This window comes from Mesoplodon bidens, assembly GCF_964165515.1.
Source record: "Mesoplodon bidens genome assembly, chromosome: 15".
NCBI lineage: Eukaryota > Metazoa > Chordata > Mammalia > Artiodactyla > Ziphiidae > Mesoplodon > Mesoplodon bidens.
In genome coordinates, this window is record NC_138171.1 from 76,314,160 (window position 1) to 76,334,144 (window position 19,985).

The 19,985-nt window shown below is 35.9% G+C and overlaps 1 protein-coding gene across 1 annotated transcript; it reads left to right on the forward strand.

Annotated features, from left to right (window-relative positions):
* The first annotated feature begins 1,871 nt into the window (after positions 1-1,871).
* On the forward strand, positions 1,872-19,768 carry ANKEF1 (ankyrin repeat and EF-hand domain containing 1). Its single transcript, XM_081256229.1, is given in 10 exon segments — positions 1,872-2,256; positions 7,147-7,346; positions 8,125-8,274; positions 9,305-9,428; positions 12,743-13,164; positions 13,166-13,566; positions 15,458-15,684; positions 17,208-17,371; positions 18,552-18,689; positions 19,536-19,768. Coding segments are annotated over 10 exon segments (2,331 nt in total). The 5' UTR covers positions 1,872-1,910; the 3' UTR covers positions 19,695-19,768.
* The last annotated feature ends 217 nt before the right edge of the window (positions 19,769-19,985 follow it).

The following is a 19,985-nucleotide window of genomic DNA, read 5'->3' on the forward strand; positions in this document are numbered from 1 at the left end:
AGACACAGGTTGCTCAAGACAGAAACTTAGGCGTTTTCTTTGATTTCTTCCATCCCTCAATCTTTTAACTTTCAGTCATCATTTATTGAGCAAATATTTATTGAATGCCACATAGGAGTCAGGTTCTGGGTGATGGAGAGATAATAGTAATTAAAATATAAAGCTTCTATTCCATGAAGACTATATACCAGTGAGGGAGACAGATAATACAAAAATAGAGTATATCTATATTTACAGATTTCTAGAAATGTTATATATAGAATGTTTCACTTCATCGTGAAAAAAATAAAACAAAGGGATGATGTAACATGGTGGCTGCAATTTGAGTGGTGAGAATGCCAACAAACAGAAATTCTGAGCAAAGAGCACTCCAGGCAGAGGGAACAAGAGGTTCCAGAGTCAGGAATGAACCATAACCAAAAAGAAGGCCAGTGTGTGTGGCTGGAGATCACTAAATCGAGGGAGCCTGGAGTGAAGTGAGGTCAGAGGGGCAGGGAAAGTGTCCTTAAGAGATCTCCCCAAGGGGGTTGGATTTTTTCTGATTACAATGGAAAGATATTGAAATACTTTTAAAGGTAGTTTGGAGAGAACTTTCAGGTGTGAAGTTAATGCTCTGTATCTTGATAGGGGTTTAGGTTACAAAGTTGTATGCATTTATCAATGGTTATATATAGAAATAGTACACATAATTCTTGTACATTATATTATATATTCAGAAGACCAAGAAGAGAAAAGGAACTGTAAACAAATATTGAACTACAGTTAAGGATATGTATGCTGGAATATGTCTGCAATTTACTTTGAAATGGGTCAATAAATAAGATAGATTAATGGATAGATAGAGGGATGGATAGATGTGTGATAATGCAAATAAAGCATGAATGGTAGGATCTCAGTGGTGGGGATATATGGGTGTTCAACTTTCTTTATGCTTAAAAATAGTAATACTAAAATGTTGGGGGTGGAAGCTGGTCTGATGTTATCTAATCTACATTTTACAAAGCTTTTTCTGGGGACTAAATAGAGAATGGGCTGTAGAGGGTTTTTGTGGAAACAGTGAGACAAATTACAAGGCAATGGCAATGATTTGGCCTAGGATAGCACCTCTGTACTCTCTGGAATGGATTCCCAATATGTTAATGAGGTTCTGTTCCCAGAAAACGTGAAGAAACACAAGCTGGGCGTACCTAACATGGTCTACTACTTGACTCAAAATATTGTTTTTTGAACTGAATAAACAATAAGAGATAAAATTACATATTAGAATGCTCATTGCAACTTAGTGGGATTATTTATGAAAATTTACAGTTATCTCTGAACCATTTACCTACATAGTTCCCACGTTAAGATGGCACAGGAATCATCCATCACATCTTTGGTATTTCCCAGGGCTCAATAGATTCCTGTTTATAATGAGCACTTCAAAATTCTACACATTCTTTATAACATTTTTAAGCTACTGAAATCTGTATGGTCTGTACACTGTGAGGAACATGCTGGTACAGATCATTATAGTGGGGAGCTTGGCAATTTAATTAGCTTCACCTTCTTCATGGGTAAATGGTAAAGCTGTGTCAAGGAGGGAGGATTAAATGAAATAATAAGAAAACTGCATAGCAAGTCTAGTGTTAATTATGATGGAAGATTTGTTTTGAAATATTTTAATGTTATGCTAGCTGAATATTTTTGTATTTATATGTAATTTCTGCTTTCATGAATCAGTTGCAATAGATTATGGTAATAACGTTTCATACGAAACAGCATCTCTTCTTAGGGAAGGCTTAAACTATTATTATTTAGTCAAAGTAAAGAAGACAAAATTAACTTGGAGTTATATGTTTTTGCTTTGATTTTTGTTGCTGTAGTTTTTGCTTTGGCCCACAAAGGCATTTTCAAGAAGCTGGTCAAATATGGCTTTAGCAGATAAGAGACTTGAGAACCTGCAGATCTACAAAGTTCTCCAGTGTGTTCGGAACAAAGACAAGAAGCAGATAGAGAAGCTGACCAGGCTCGGGTACCCTGAACTCATCAATTTCACAGACCCCGTCAATGGAAACAGTGCCCTGCACTTAGCCTCGATTTCCAATGACATCGATATGGTCAGCTTTCTCCTGAGCCTCGGTGCTCACCCTGATGTGCAAGATAGAATGGGCTGTACTCCGGCTATGAGGGCTGCAGAAATGGGCCACGAATTGTCCATGGAAATATTAGCCAAGGCAAAGGCCGATATGACTATTGTCGATAATGAAGGAAAAGGTAAGAACTCCCAGCATTCTATCCAGCAATTCAGTTTGTAGCCAGAAATCAATAAAACGCATTTTTTGCTTTCCAACTTTAGAAGAGAGTTACTTATGGTACATGGTAGTGAAAGTCTAGATTCTCACTCTTATACCAAAGGACACTATCTCCCCATGATTTGAAAATGATGCAGGTATTTCTTAGGGAAGCCAGTTCTGAGAACTTTCTCATTGAAAAAGAATATTAGAATTAGTCAATCTGTTTTTTTTTTTTAACGTGGAGAACTTTCAACATAACGCACGTTGATATTTCCATAATCACAATCACCCATTGTAAAATGTGAAGTCTCATTTAGAGCTAAAGATGAAGGAGAGCATCTCTTCTTTTTTACATTTTAGAACCTCGAGTAATACTAGATATAGGTTTTGCTCTCAAAAGCAGTCTAGTGTAGAAAGTGTTGTATTTAGGAAGTTGAGGGACAGAGGTGGATGCTGACATAAACTCCAACTTTCTAGTATCATTTAAAAATGTATTTGAAAACATGACTTAAAATTTGAGATATGACATTTCCATGATTATTCAGCTGAGATAGCCCCACTTTCTCACACTTCTCCTCCCAAATCCCATTCAAGACCACGATCTGGGAACTTCTTGTCCAAATAACTCAAGGTTCTGACAGGAGGTGACACAGCCTCATGATAATCATTAAGAAAATTACCTCCAGGCTTAATATAAATTGGTAGATTTAATCAGTTGTTCCAAAGAGTTGCTTCAAGTACAAAGCCATTAACATCAGTCCCACATTAGAGAAATGAATCCCATTTTATAATGTTAATTAATGTTTTCTGACAGGAGCAGAGTCTGCTTTTGTAACTCTCTGCAGACATGGTATTTGAAAAGTGACTTGCTTATAACAAGAGGAGAGGACAGAGTAAAGGAAGAATTATTTAATTACTTAATGGCACCACATAACAAAATACGCTTCAGATGCCCCCAGGAGTCAAATGTGTTTTAAAATGTTTTATTCTGAAAGAAAACCTCCCAACGCTCTATAGAATATCATTTCACAAAGTGTGTGTCACGGGCCATTGAATCAGTGGGATGTTGATAAGTGCTACATGCAAAATTGGTTCATTCCGCTGCCAAATTTATGAGAGAAACATTGGATAAAACAAATTTAGACATGTTTATTTTACATTTGTCATATCGACCAAAACCAGTGACATTTTCCATATTTATTTGACCATGAGATAGTTTTTTAAATGGCATCTTGTATACCTGGAGTTTCATGGAAACTTCAGTACATTCAGAAGAATGGTAACAAAGAAAAGTTTACCTTCTTGAGTTTGAAACAGAGGTACAAGTCACAAAGAAATCTGTCTGAGACATTTTATAGCATAAAAAACTAAAATTATAAAATGTAAACAATCAAGGTAAAATTGGAAACGAGGTCAAATGAGTATCTGTAGCAAATGCAACAGCCATGAGTTTATCTATACCCATTCAAATTAATATTAAACCTACCAAGGTTCTGGAAGACCAATGTATGATAAAAAAACAACCTGAAAAATCAAATAGGAAGAATTAAAAATATAAAATGAAACTTGAAACAAATACAAAATCTTGTTTCACACGTGACCTTGTTAGTACTGCTCCCACCAGCCTTGATTGTGGTTCATGGTATGCCTACTGCACAGAGGGCCTTGTATTCCCATCAGTGAACCTAGCTTACCTTGCACATCCCTCAGTTCAAGGGCTGCTACTGGCCAAACTCCTTGGTTTATTCCACTGTAGTCTCTCTACCCTTAACATCCTATTTTCCAGTGATTGACATTTGGCTCACTGCACATTGTTTCAAAAGGATGAGCAAACATTTAAATGGTTAAAATACTTACTGGAGCTTTAGAAGGATGAGGGACATACTCTAGGTCTAACCTGTACTTTCTCTTTGAACAATTTTGCAGAATATGGAGAAGGTAACACTCTAAGCCAAAAAATTATTTGTTGTATTAAGAAATTAATTACAGTGTCTGGAATTATTTTCTTTAAGGGTAAAGCTGGAATAGTTCCTTGTAACACCCATTCCATTGGTTCTCCCATTTATAGGGATGCATCCCCAATCCTCAATGCAATACACTAGTTCTATTGTGTATACATTTTTTTTCTCTTTTGTTTTTGCTTCAATCTTGGAATGTTGATTTGTGTCCTTTGTGGCTTAAACAGCATAGATAGACTTTCACTGTGCGTTGCACATGCCATCATTATAAAATAGCCATTTCATAAGTTCCTTAAGGTCTTTGTAGTGAATTCAACCTCATCTGGTACTATTTTCTAGATTTTGCTGTTGTTATTGTTTATTGCTGTTTTGGTTCACTCTTGCCTAATATGACTTCTCTGTCTTTGATTTTATATTTTTAACCATGTCCTTGACCATCTTTCTATTTTTAACTGTTTGAGTAACTCTATTTTAGATGCATGTTTATATGAGATATATTTTGGTTTCGATTTTCACATAAATTTTATTTTTATTTTAATGGTAGAGTTTATCCAATTTACATATATCTAGATGCTCCATAGGTTTGGCGTCAGAACTGTCACTTATTTTATATTATGAAAGCATAATATATTTAATTTATATAAATACACAAATATGTATAAAAATATTTCCCTCTATGGTCCATGTGTTCTGTGTTTTGTTTTGCTGTGTGTGTATATTTTCCTTCTCACATTTTCTAAAATTAATGGTATGTTTTTAGTTCTCTTAATGGCTAACTGGACAGCTTTACATATACTTAAAACTTTATTGAATTAGCACTTTAAACAGTATTCATTAATATTTCTCTATGAAAGATGAGATTGGTACAAGAACCCTTCCTCTCACCTCCTTTACCTCCCTTCCAGTACCTAATTTTAGTACATTAAAGTCATTTTAGTTCTTTCAGTGATTCTTTTCATACCTTTAAATAATAAACGTCTATCTCTTTATCTGTTTTTAATAATATCTCATACTCCAGCAGTAAAAGATAAAGAAAATCAAATGCTTACACTGTCTCTCCTTCCCTCTCTTCCCTCCAAGTTTTGTTAAATTACATTATTATTTCTATATTACTGTGAATTACAATATTCTTTTCTGTATCTACAGTTCCTAAGGTAATTGAACTTTGGTTCAATGGTTGAAGGGATTCAGCATCTATCATGGGTCTTTTAGTCACATATTCTCTGTTGATCTCCTGTTAGACTCATTTTTGTCATCAAGTAGTTTAGCTCATTCCTTTGGGCTTATATCCTTTGATTTCTTGCATCTTTAAACTGATTGTCCATCACTTTTATATATGAACAATAGCTTGACTGAGTATTAAAAATTCCCTGTTTTCTTTTCCAAGTGACATTGTAGAGCTCCTTTGGTTATTTTCTAGCAATGAATGTTGCTGTACCAAAGTCTTGCAGCCAGCTTGACTTTTCCTCTTTAGAAATGACTTGAATTTTTAACTGGATGCTCACAGGACACTTTCGTACCTAGCTTTACCTAGGCACCATCTTATGGATTGTTCTTAATCAATTTTTCCTGAGACTCAGTATACTCTGTCAGATCTAGGTTTTTCCTTCAAGAGAGTTTTCTTCTATTATATCTCTCCATTTCTTTCTGTTCCATTTGTTCTTTTATTTCTGAATATCAATTACATACATGTTAAATATTCTTTGCCTCTCTAGAACATTTAAATTCTTGCATCATTTCAGTTACATTTTTCTTTCAAGTTCTTTCAAGTTTTTCTTCCATGTCCCTGACCATGGTTTTGGCGATGTCTGCTCTCCTTTTTCGTGCTTCCAATGTGAACCACTTTCATTTCTTTAGTGGCTTTACAATATTTTTCTCTACCATTTCTTTTTTCAAGCTCTGCTTGCTCAAATTCATCTTTTCCTTCTATTTATCTTTTATTGTCCTATAAGTACTTATTATAGAATCGGTCTAGCTTTGCACTTTTGTTTCAGAAAAAAATATATTTAATTTCTTTGTTATCTTGGAAATGGGTCAGTCAATAATTTTCATGTCGTATAGTTTTTTGAGTATATAATTTTTGCCTAGTGTTTGTCATCAAGTTTCTTTCCTTACCTTTCTTTCAGTATATTTCTTCATAGGTCACATGCTGGTTTCTTGTTGATTATTGTTCCTCTTTGAATGAAACCTCTTTTTAGAGTCAAGTCATTACAAAGTCAGTTTGGAGTTTGATTGCTGTTTACCTGACTTTCTTACCAGGAGAATATAAATAATACCCCAGGTCTGTAGTACATTTTTGAAATGGGTTATGTTGAGGCTCTGTGTGTCACCAGTGCTGGGTATGAAGATTTAGCATTTTTCTCTCTTCAGTAAACAAAATGATTTGCCAAAATGTCAGAGCCCCTTGCCATCTAGTGTTTCTTCTCACTGCTACTGTACAGACAGCCTGCTTCCTATAAATATGGCTGGTCTGCACATTTCATCATTATGTACCATCTCCTTTGCCACTCTGCAGTTTCAGAGGGGATCCAGGGATCCACCAATAGTCTTCTGGCACACACACCTCTGCATATTCCAAGAAGGGACACTGGGGTATAGACTGCAGGATGCCAAATACCCAGGGTCAACCAGAGCTCACATCCCAGCACTCAAATTCTTCCCAAACAAAGTCTTATCACATTTTGCTTATGACTGTTTTCTGGCTCTTATAAGAGGTTGGGTTTCTTTTCTGGTATCTCTGTCTTGGTGTTTCAGTTGATTTCAGAGGGAAAACCAAGGCATAAATATCTTTGCTCTATCACCTTCAGCTAGCTAATTATGAATTTGTAAATTATTGTTTGTTCCTTCCTATCTGATCCAAATATAGAGAGACTACTAATTAAGTATTCTTTGGGGATTCTATTTTTCTACAGGTATTTTGTTTTACTGCATTTTACCTACTAAGAGACATTATCGCTGTGCACGGATTGCCTTGGAACATGGTGCAGATGTCAACAATTGTACCTATGAAGGAAAGCCAGTATTCCTTAGAGCTTGTGAAGAAGCACATGATGTTAAAGATGTGTGCCTGACATTTTTGGAAAAAGGAGCCAATCCAAATGCTGTCAACCCAGTATGACTATTCCTCTGATTATAAATATTCCTTTTTTTCAATTATAGAAAAAAAAATCAATACACTAATAATCTCTATTAGTGTATTTTTTTCATTTGAATATGGTAAAATTATCCTGTTAGGTTAGACTGTTCATTTCTGTTCAAAACACTTTAAGATGATATACTTTCATTATCTCTATATGGCATGGCCATGATTCTACAATCTATTTCCTAATTACGTTTGGAAAATTGGTATTTATTAGGTATAATGTTAAAAGATCATTATAGGAAATAGAAAAGATATTAGTGATGCCTAATAAAAATTTATCTTCTTCAAAAGAAAATATGTAGTTCTGCTGTTTCCCTTAATCATTTTGCTCCCTCTCCTCATTTGGCTAATTTTATTGAGTTTTCTTATCTCTTAACTGTCATTTCCCAACAATAAAAATAGATTTTCTTCTCATTAGAAAACACCTATAGCCTAATTTTAGCATGTGTTTTACCCTCTTTTCTCCCTTATTGCTCTACTTTCTTTGCAAGAAACTGCATTTTTCAGCATGAAGTTCCTACAGGGACTTTTGGTGTGACCCTGACTCTGATTTTAGAATTCTACATTTTGGACACTGACCCATTTTACTGACTTCATTTTTCCTATTTGTTACATGAAACCAATACAACTGTACAGAACTGAACGTGTCAGTGTGACTCTAAGGCCAAATGGATTTAGACCATATTTATACGGAATATGTTATTTAGTATGACAGGGATAAACAGCATCTGATCTGTTTCACGTCCAGTCCACAGGTCGCACGGCTTTAATGGAAGCATCAAGAGAAGGAGTGGTAGAACTAGTTCGAGGGATATTGGAAAGAGGAGGTGACGTGAATGCATTTGACAATGACAGACATCACGCCGCACACTTTGCTGCCAAAGGAGGCTTTTTTGATGTAATAATCTACTCTTTGCTTTAAAATTTGTTGCTAAAAATATTCTCTTCTTTTTCTCAACATCTTAAAATATCATGTAGGTTACACTGATATAATTTTTTCTGAGTTATCATCTTGATTTTCTGAAATAATTCTAAAACTATATTTTATACCAAATATTAACCTTCAAAACATATTTTAGCTCTTTATTCAGTTTTATCTGCTTGCTAATTTATTCTTTTAATATTGCTAATAATGTTTTTTCTATATTTTTAATTATGACAGCTTCAAGGTTTTGCCAACCGGGATTACTCTATCTTATGACTCCCTTACACATTAGAATTTTCACAGTACAGTATGATCTAATTGTGGGGAGAACAATGCCAATATACTCATCTCCCCAATGTTTGAGGCATCTACTGACTCATCTAAATTTTTAACTCTAAGTATTCTTATTATCTGGATATATCAGCAAAGGATATCTCATAGGTACAGTGATATTGCAGAAACAAATTAGAAATCAATGCTATCCTATTTTTTTAAATTCTGAATTATATCTAAAATTTCTTTACTGAGTTTATCTGAGTTTTAACATAATTATCTTTACTTTTGGCATAGGGTCTCTTCCCTGCAATAAAAGTATATATCACATTAGAAGTCACATCTGTTTGGTAAAGAATTTGCTCCCCTGATGATGCTTGCCATAGTCTGATGTTTTCTAAAATTGCCTAAATTTACTTCAAAACGGTAGCTCCCCAGCTGAGTATAGAGTTTTCTATACTCTAGATCAATGTTGTTTGATAGAGCTTCTGGCAGTGATGGAAATATTCTCTGTGCTGTACAATGTGGTACACTACACTACACGTGGTTTTTGAGTACTTGAACTGTGGCAAGTGGAAGTAAGGAAATGAATTTTTTAAATTTCTGTTCTATTTAATTCATTTTAATTTAATTCAAATTGACACTCTGGATAGCACAGGTCTAGGTCCCAGTTTTCATTCAGTAAACATACATTCCTATTCCTCTACAATATCCACTCTTTATTTTGCAGATATTGAAGCTTCTCTTTGCCTATGACGGAGACATGGGGCTGATTGCAATGAATGGCAACACACCACTTCATTATGCTGCTATGGGTGGTTTTGCAGATTGCTGTAAATATATAGCTCAGCGAGGTAAAATGGTCTACCAATTTCATGCCTAAAGAATTTATAATTTTTCCACACTGTAGCTCATCTACAGAGAATTTCAGCCTGTCAAATGTCAGTTGCTTATCTCACACATATATGTAGAAAGAAAATTAAACTTTTTTCTTATTTACCTTCTGTTAAATCATGAATCTGGCCTTGAAGGTGATAAAAATTCATTTCTCAAGTATTTTTAAGTTATTATTTAAAATCTAAAGAGAATTGTTTATGAGTCAACCAATTATTAAGATGCTTATAGTTATTAAATTCTTGTTTAAAAAAATGTAAATAATCAATCTAAAAATACAAGCACTAGACACCATGTCTTTCAGTTTGCATTCTTAATGATTTTATTTTTTAAAATGTACTATCATGTCAAGTGCATAGATAACATTTCTGGGTAATTTTAAATTATGGGGGAAATATTTTGGGGAGAAACACATGAAATAAAATGAAAAATTTCATGGAACATTTGAAATATAAGTAATATTTATTATTTTAGATTTTCTGTAGCTTTCAAATAATTATTAACTTAGGAATATAAACTATGTTATGTATAGCTTAATGTATTCCTTAAAATAGTAATATTAGCCAATTAAGTTTAAAGATTTGGATCTATTTGGTTTTAATTACATGCTAATTAAATGTACATTCAAAGTTATTAACTCTGTTAGAGAGGGAGCTGCATTCTGCTGAATGTTATGGTAGTGTTTTTTTTTTTTTTTTTCCAGTTTATGAGAAATGGGCAGAAACTTAAAGTTCAACAACTCTATAATGGAGCAGAGAAAGTGCTTTTATTTTCCTGTCTTCTACAGAGGAACAGAAATTTTGAAGTCACTGGGACCCTAGAGAGCCTATACTGTAACCACTAACGTTATAAATAGGACTAATGTGCCTGCATAACTAATGGTGTAATAACTGATCCACTTTGACTTTTTTCACATTATACAAAGCTCACATTCTTTCCCCATTCCACTACAATAAAAAAAAACAGATAAAGGAAAATATATCTACTGCAATTTTTGCCCTCATCAACTGTCTCATCTGTCTCATTTTCAAATCTGTCACCATCAGCAGATTATTCTGACACTTCATTTTTAACATTGTGTATTTCTAGAAACTAAAGATCTGCCCAGATTGAGACAAACTTCTTCAACTTTAACATGCTGATTCCTTTCTTATTGGGACAAACATCCCCCAATAGATACTCTACCATTTATGTACTCCTGGGATAAAGTCAGAGAAAGCAAATTGAGAAGTAAAGGGCCAGAGCCTGCCAAAGGCCTTGTCTGGTGATGCAGAAAAGATTAATCCTCCTGGCTGGCTCACAAGACTAGGCTGTGTTTCTGAAATAAATGTCTAAAAATGTTCTGAGTTCTGTAGCATGTTTGGAAGTACAACCACCAGATCCTATGTGGGTGACCTATTTCCATACCAGGCAATTGCTTATCTAGGGCAATCAGAGCAGCAAGAAACCATTGGTCATGAAATGCTCATTTCTGAGTAAACTCCCTGGGTGTAACCTCTTTTATTCTTAAATGGGAGGGCTGGATTCTTTTCCCACATTAAACTACCTTCCTCAGTATGCTCCTGTTTTGTGCCTGATCTTGTCCCTGGAGTAATTTACAACTCCCTGTAGGCAGTGTGAGGCCAGATCCAGGGGAGAGGATGGGAGTTTGGAATAGTTCTCCTGAAGCCCCTGTGCAGGGTTCTCCTTCTCTTGGGCCTTTTGACAGCACAGTCAGCTGAAAGTTGAGTATCTCAGCCACAGAGGCACATAAATCACAAAGGAAATGAATGGATCTTTATTTACTAATGATAAAAAAGGAGACAAAATCAAAGGGAGAGGAAAATGCCTTCATATCTTTAAGCTGGGATGTTGGAGTCTTTTATCCACACAAAATTTCTAACAGGGAGGAAACTAGGAGCAAAAGAAGGCAAGATAAAGCCGCTTTAAAACCCTTTGATCCTTAGTGCTGGGCTGAATATAGGAGCGGATTGGGAGATGGTCGATAAACCCCCAGACACCCTGAATAAGCAAAAAAGCTAAATAAAAACAGCATACTCAAGATGACTATGGAATTATACTATGGAATTATTATGCTGTGGAATTATACTGTTGAGACCAGTCTCAGGTCCCTTTCCCAATAAGTCACTGTTCTTCAGACTGTCCAATATAAAAATTTTAGAATCTTTATTGTTCCAATGCTCTTTTTGAGTTTTTCTATCACTAGTAAAATTATCAGCCTTCATATAAAATTTTAATTTTTGACAATGCCATAGGAAGTGCTAATGTTGAAAAACACTGGTGATTAATTTTCTTTTTGATAAGGAATAAAACTATAAAGTGTTGGAGGGACGTGTTTTATTTTTGCATTCGGTGACCTTTACATTTTGGATGCTAGAGGTACTGAGGTTAGAGAATCTTTTTTGATTATGTGATGCTTGCAAAGCAACAGAAGAACCTTCTAGATTCAAAACACTAGAAAGACCATCTTCATAGTCTGAATTATAATGGGGTTTTTGTGTCTCCAGACACTTACTACAGACAACACAGCCTTCTTGATAGCATTAACTAGACTCCTTGATGCACTCAGAGAAGTTTATTTATTTGGAGAATGCTTACATATAATGTTGGTCCCATCATTTTAAGTAAGGGTCCAAAAAGGGAAACGGATTTTAATGCCTAATTGTACAGTTCTTATGCTGGAATTCTTTCAGGTTTGATGAACAAATTACTTTCTCCTCCGTTAGGCTGTTCACATGACCTTACTGCAAAACAGCAGGTCAATATAAAGTACACTAACTTCATGGAGAATACAGTTAAAGCATAGTTTAAGAATTTACACAGATTTAGTCATAATCGTTCAAAAGAAGCAGGTGTCAGTTAGCATCCTGAGTTCCTAAGGTCCTATTTAAGCTGTTTGAATCCAGCTTCCTTCCAAATTCAAATGTCACCCTTACTCTTTCCCGCTAGTCAGGAAGTCTCCTTAGCAAGTATCCCAATATGATATTTGTTTCAAATATCTATAGGGATTAATGTCCTAATCCTTTGGGAAAAGATACTATCAATTGGAAACATATCTCCCTCAGAATTCACCAAATTAAAGCTCACAGGAAAAAAAAATCATACCTTAATTTTGTAGTTATAATAGCTAAATGTGCTTACCTCTATATACAAGTAATTGGGGAGCAACTTTTGATTAATCACTAGAAATTTAAAAAACCGTTGGATGCATGTCATTTGTGGAGTCATGGAGATGCCTTGGCACCATTCATAATCATGATGTTTCCTGTTTTAGGATGTGATCTGAAATGGAAGAATTTGGAGCATAAAACACCCAGGGCCTTGGCTAAGAAAGGCGGCTTTAAAGCAGCCAGCAAAGAAATACGGCGGGCGGAGCGAATCGCTAATAAACTGGCCCAGCCAGGAGCCAAAAATCCGAATCCACGATTGTACCTGAGACTTCACGATTGGTCCATAGAACATGAGACTTTCCTTCGGGAAGCCCTTTCGTTTGTGGACAGGGGCGATGGGACAGTCACCAAGGAAGACTTTGTGCTGGCCCTGGAGGAGAGGCAAGATTTTATGAGCTCAGAACAGATAGCTACCATAGCTCAACTTCATGAAAAAGTCCGGGGCGGAGGGGTCAACATTAACGATTTCTTTAAAGGAACCAAATACTTAAGCAAGTCTTATGTCCTGGGATCCTATGGGCCTAAGAAAAAAAAAAAAAAGGATGGCCAAAAAAGCCAAAAAAGGCAAGTTTGTTTTACCCCTCCCAATCTGCATCATCCCTGACCGCGTGTTTCCACGCCGGAGCGAAGGTGGGCTGCCTTATTACATGATTGAAACCTACGATCATGTAGCTGATTGCAATCGCTTTAACCGAGATCATCCACCCGAACATCCCATTCAGGATGACTCTGCTTGGTACACTGATGATCCAGGGAAGGTCTTTTCAAACATTAATTTTATCACCAAGGCGGGAGACCTGGCATCTCTGAAAAAGGCGTTTGAATCAGGAATACCTGTGGATATGAAGGATAATTATTACAAGACACCCCTAATGACTGCATGTGCCAGTGGAAACATAGATGTGGTCAAGTTTCTTCTTGAAAAAGGGTATGCCTTTCGGTTGAGTGAAATTTAGATTTTTGGGAGCCTTCACATTTCAAGGAAATTCAGCTCCAGAATTTAAGTAGTGCAAGAAAGGGCTTCATTCCTGAAGTCCAGATCACAAATAGATCTTATACCGGGAGCCAGGCTGATGGAACATAGGAGTGTGTGTATGCAAAGACCGTTTGCCAATAACAACTATGCACAAAGTGAAGGCGCAGAAGTTTTCCCTCTGAGGGTAAACAAAGCCTTCTGATAAGGTAACCCTGGCCTCCCAAGACAATTTAATTTGGTCTCAGAGCTTTACCTAGATGATGTGGAGTTGCTTTTTATTTTATTTTAAATTAAAAACAGAATTTTTTTTATTGTGGTAAGAACAGATAGCATGAGATCTACCCTCTTAAATTTTAAGTGTAGGGTACAATATTGCTAACTATAATCACTATAGTGATTATAATATTGTAGAGCAGATCTCTAGAACGTACTCACTTTACATGGAGTCATTTTTAAATCTGTCTCTTTTTTTTTCTTTCTTTCTTTCTTTTTTTTTTGGAGGGGATCTCAACAAATTCAAGCAATTTGATGGTAGCCATAACGACTAAGCACGTTTCATTCCCTTTTCCTTGGTTCATTTGTAAATATCTTTAAAATAACAAAGCATGACATTTAGTTTAACTTTTAAATCTAAAGCAATGTCTCAGGTTTAAGTCCTTCTTTTTACCATTGCTGAATAACCCGGGGTAACTTTCTTAACCTTTTGTGCCTCAGTTTTCTCATTTTTATAATGGGGTTCTAATGGAACTCAGCTCACAGGATTTGTTAAAGATTAAATGAGTTAAAATATGTAAAGCCCTCAGTAGCCCAGTAATTGCAGACTTGATAAAAGGTATTATTGTTATTACTACTATAATGTTTAACTTCAAAGAAGGATTTAAATGTGTTTATTATAAAGAGGGCGTATAAAGCAACTAATGACAATATGAAGTGTTGGGCAGAGAATTTTTAAATAGGACTAAAATTTTATTTTATCTTTTCATAGTTTCTGAATGATATATTGCTTTCAATAAAATCAAAAGAATTAATTTTCTTTTTTCATTTAATTTTAATTTTATATTGGAGTATAGGTGATTTAAAATGTTGTTCTAGTTTCAGGTGTATAATAAAGTGATTCAGTTATAAGTATTCATATCCATCCTTTTTCAGATTCTTTTCATGTATAGATTATTACAGAATATTGAGTAGAGTTCCCTGTGCTATACAGTAGGTTCTTGTTCATTATTTATTTTAAATATAGTAGTGTGTATATGTTAATCACAAACTCCCAATTTGTCCCACCCCCTCACCTTTCTCGTTTGGCAACCACAAGTTTGTTTTGGAAGTCTATGAGTCTGTTTCTGTTTTGTAAATAAGTTCATTTGTATCATTTTTGATACAAAATTTTGATACATTATAATGCTTAAATTTTTAATAATGAAGGTGTATTTAAAAATTCATAACATACAGAGAAAGTAGATACAAAATGAAATACTATAACTTTTCTGTTTCCTGTTAGCTTTGATCTTTCATTGGATCCAGTTTTTCCCTGATTTTAATGATGCAAAATTGTAACCCTTAGGTTACAATTGTAACCTAAGGATCTAAGGGTTAAAATTGTAACCTTTAGTGTCTAAGCACCTTTTAAACTAAACAAAATGTATATATACACAAAGTTAATACTGTTATATAATGAAGAACACAGGTCAAGAAAAATTATGGCACAGAATATAACTTGATCCAAACCTTCCTTGGTTTACGGTTGAACGACCTGATAAAACTATGAAATCTTCCTTAGCATTTTTAGCCTCCAGTGCTTGGAATAACCCATATTTTTAGCTCATGCATCTACCTCCTTTTACAGGGCTAACGTCAACGCAACAGATAATTTTCTGTGGACTCCGCTTCATTTTGCATGCCATGCCGGCCAACAGGATATTGTTGAGCTTCTTGTTAAATCTGGAGCCGTGGTAGATGCCCTTTCAATCAACAACTCAACTCCCTTAAGTAGAGCCATTGAGAGCTGTAGACTGGATACTGTAAAATACCTACTTGATATTGGTGCTAAATTCCAGCTGGAGAATAGAAAAGGCATGTGTTCTCATTATGGGTGATTAGGGTTAGAAAAGGGGGATTTATGATAGATTCCAAACCCGTTTAAATCAATTCTTGTAGGACCACATTTTCCCTTGAGTCACTGCTGCGAAAACAAACCTGAGTAAATGTTATGGAACTTCATCGTATACACAGTGCTTCTCACATCATTTGTGTAAAAGAACCAGTTCTTTATGTTGGTGATCCATTGTGGATGGAGACTTTTGCAAAATACAATGAAAAATGATTTACTAGAAAAATAAAGAGGAAAAACCCCATAAAGTCCAAACATTTTTTTTTTTTAAAGGAGGAAAGCAAGGCTTTTTTTTTTTTAAATAGGAGACAATCTATTTATTTATTTATTTATTTTTGCTGTGTTGGGTCTTCGTTTCTGTGCGAGGGCCTTCTCTAGTTGCGGTAAGCGGGGGCCACTCTTCATCGCGGTACGCGAGCCTCTCACTATCGCGGCCTCTCTTGTTGTGGAGCACAGGCTCCAGACGCGCAGACTCAGTAGTTGTGGCTCACGGGCCTAGTTGCTCCGCGGCGTGTGGGATCTTCCCAGACCAGGGCTCGAACCCGTGTCCCCTGCATGGGCAGGCAGATTCTCAACCACTGCACCACCACGGAAGCCCCAAACTTCTTTTTTATCATTGGATTCAAATGACATAAAATTGTTATAAAAATTTCTAAACATTTACTCTTAATCCCTGTATTTATTTCACTGTGGCTGCATAACCATTAGTTTGTAGACTGACACCAGTCTGCAGATCACATCATGAGTCATCACTTTGTCTTAACAGTCAATTCCTAATAATTGGCATAGTTTGAAGCCTCTGTAGACTTTGGATTCTTTCTAAAGTTGGACAAATCATTCCTGAATTGAGGCTCTTTCTAGGAAGTAAACTGGAAGCCTACCTTATCTCATAAATATCCCGTGTAAATATGTGGAGGTGTTGTTTTCTTAGAGTAAAACCCATTGCTTCCTTTTGATATGAAGGAGCTTTAGTATCTGTGGCTGCTTCAGGCTGCCTCTGAGTCACAGGTAATATTGTTAGGCCTGCCTGAGGACGTTACAGGTGTCATAATACCCAGCCATCTGCATAGAGCACTTGTGACCTCCAGTCTCCCAGGCCTTTTTAAATACACCTCCTTCCATCATGGGAAGGGGAGGACAATGTAAAATTGTCACACACAAAGGAATGTGTGCACTGTGGGAAGAGAACCAGCACTCAGATATTCAAAATGTAACCTACCACTATTTCCTATCAACTTTTTAAGAAACATGCTCAAAATAATTAACAAGAAGAAATGGTTTTGCTGGTAAATGGCACTCTAAATGATGAGATTTTATAGCTGGGGCCACCTTAGAGAGTATCTGATCCAGCTCTGTGACTTTATACATACCATTCACTTCAGTAATCACCCTTGGTGCTGCATGCTTAGAGCTGATGTGCTGAGATTTTACTACATGGTTTATTATTAATCTGTTTAATGAAACTCTGAATTTATATTTTAAACAGGGCATAGTGCCATGGATGTTGCAAAGGCTTATGCTGACTATAGAATAATTGGTTTGATTAAGGAAAAGCTGGATAACTTGCCAAAACCAGCAGAAAATCAAAAAACAAAAGGCAAGCCACCGCTTAAAGTGAAGACTGAAGGCCCTGAGATTAAGGAAGAAGAGGTATGAAAGGCAGTTGACCTCCCATTAGTAACTGGTGGGGCTGCGGCACCATTTACATATTGTTACAGGACATGGGCAAATAATATGCAGTCCATGTTTTCAGCACCATTATGCAATAGTTTTAAAGAAATATCTAGCAAGAAATTTCCTGTTACTGAAAAGCCTAAAAAGTACTCATTGCAAACAGAATCCACACAAAAACCATTTGGTTCAACCAAATACCATTAGAATGTTGGAAAAAGAACTGGTATTGGATATGTATACACTCAGACCTGAATTATACAGATTTGATGGGATGGCCCAAAAAGGGAAGAAGAGTAACCCTTATGAGAAATGAAGTAAAGCATGATTTTCCTTCATTTTGGTTTCATAATATTTCACTACCCACCTTACCACCCCACTCCCAAAGAATTTTAATGATTACTATGAATCCAGGGATATGTAACTTGGATATCCTGCAAAATAACTCTAGAAGGTTTTAAAAGTGTCAAATTGTCCCTGGTAATCTGGAATGGTTTGGGTGCCTCTAAATTAGCAGCAGAAGATTGAGGTTGTTGTTTATGGGGATTTCTGAGACACCAAGAATTTGTCATTCATTAGCAGGAAGCTTTAAGTACATTTCTAGACTGGAAGCTTCTTTTAGGGAAACAGATGGATCCCTAGAGATTCTTGGCTGACACAGGATAGGGGATGAAATTCAGGAAGAAAAAGCTTTAATGTTATCAAATTAGAAAGGGTTAGAGAAATGTAGGTGGTAGGAAGTAGATAGAGTTGAAGGGATGATAGGCAGACAATAGAGAGCAGTAAGCATGGAGGAAGAGAGTAAGGATGGCCAGAGGTGAAGGAGGATTGATCAGCTAAAGCTCCTAATACATGTACCATTATCATTTTGGTAGGAATACATCCTTCTGATTAATAATGGCCACAGGTCAAGGATGGGTATCTGAAAGACTTTTGTGATCTGTCACTAATACTAATTAAATAAAGTTAAACGAGGCAAACGAATGATCTCTCCTCACCCAAAATGATAATAATATTCTATTTCATTTCAAATTATAATTTGTATAGTAACATTTTTAGTTTTTTTCTGGCTTCAGAGTAAGATGCAGAACAGCAAATAATGTTAGGAAGTGTATATAGGTTTTTGCAATTGACAGGTTTTTTTTGGTCTTGTTTCCAGGAGCCACTTTCATCAATGTATACTGTACCAACCATAGTGGAGAAAAAGAAGATGCATAAGGATAATGTGGTTTACCTCAATTCGTTGATTACCAATGGTTATACCAAGAAAGTGGATATCACATTTATTCCACAGAGGGTAAGTACTTTAGAAAGATCATAACATGGTATAAACTCCTGATGTCATTTTTCAAGTACTCTTTATGCAGAGCACACAAACAAATGTCCTTATCTTTTATAGTTATTATTTGGAGGTGTCCTTTTTCTAGGTCCTACTACTTCTGACTAAGTAAGTCCAGCTTGTATAGCTTCCAATATCTGGTATTACTATTTTCTGTATTAACATTTTAATTTTCCTTGAACAATTGAAGTCTTCTTCAGTTAGTGCCATTCCTTATAGCCATGTAGTCACCGAGTTCTATAGATACTTTCTCTGGGTACTCCTTAGAGCCCAACCCTTCCTCTTTTTACACACTATCACCATCTCACTTGGGAGTTTCATACTAATCAAGACTGGATTTATTCAGTGGCTTCCTTAAACATCTACAATTAAAAAGGTGAAAATGTCTTTGGAGAATAAGAGTGGTCTTGACAATATGCATCAAGCCATGCCAAATAAGAGACCACCAGCTCCTTCTGGCCTCTACTGTGAAAATAATTTTGACTTCCCCATAAGACGTAAAGGCAGTAAACCCAAACTATCTACTAACTCCATTGCTTCCTGGTTTTGACATCCTAAAAATGATCAGCAGCTGGCCTGAGGATCATCAGAGAGGTAACTGAAGAGCATTTCAGTTGTCCAAATAGTCCCCATCAGAAACAGCGATGCCCACATAACCAAAACTGTTGTGTAAGAGATAAAAGTTAAAATAGATTTAGAAATAAATGATAGTTTTAAATTAACCATCTTGAAGATTGTCTGGATATTGACATGTTTATTGGCCATCATACTCACACCTGCTCTGGATGTGGTTGTTTATTTAAGATCTGGATTCCCAAAGCCACGACAGCAGAGCTGATCAGGAAGAGGGAACTGCGCCGGGAGCGGTTCTCTTACGAGGTAGATTTTGATGACTTCATGATGCCCTTTCAGAAGCACATCACAGAGAAAGCGCAAGCATTGAAAGCTACCTTCAAGACCTAAATCACAACAGTTGCTTCTTGGGATAAACATTTTGAGACCCAGGGACCAAACGTTGGAGAAAGTAGGTATTTCCATTAAAGCCAAAACAATCCACAAGTAACCAAATATTTGTTTTTGCTTTAACAGTATTCTGAGCTGTCTAGAGAAGGTGTGTTTTATTTTGCAATGAATTGCATGTTATTCTGCATAAATCCCCCAATTTTCCTCAATAAGGCCAGGGAAGGGAAAAGAAGCCAAGCACAGGGGAGCTTTCTGATGAAACCCCAGCTTCCATCCAACCTGTGGGGAGCT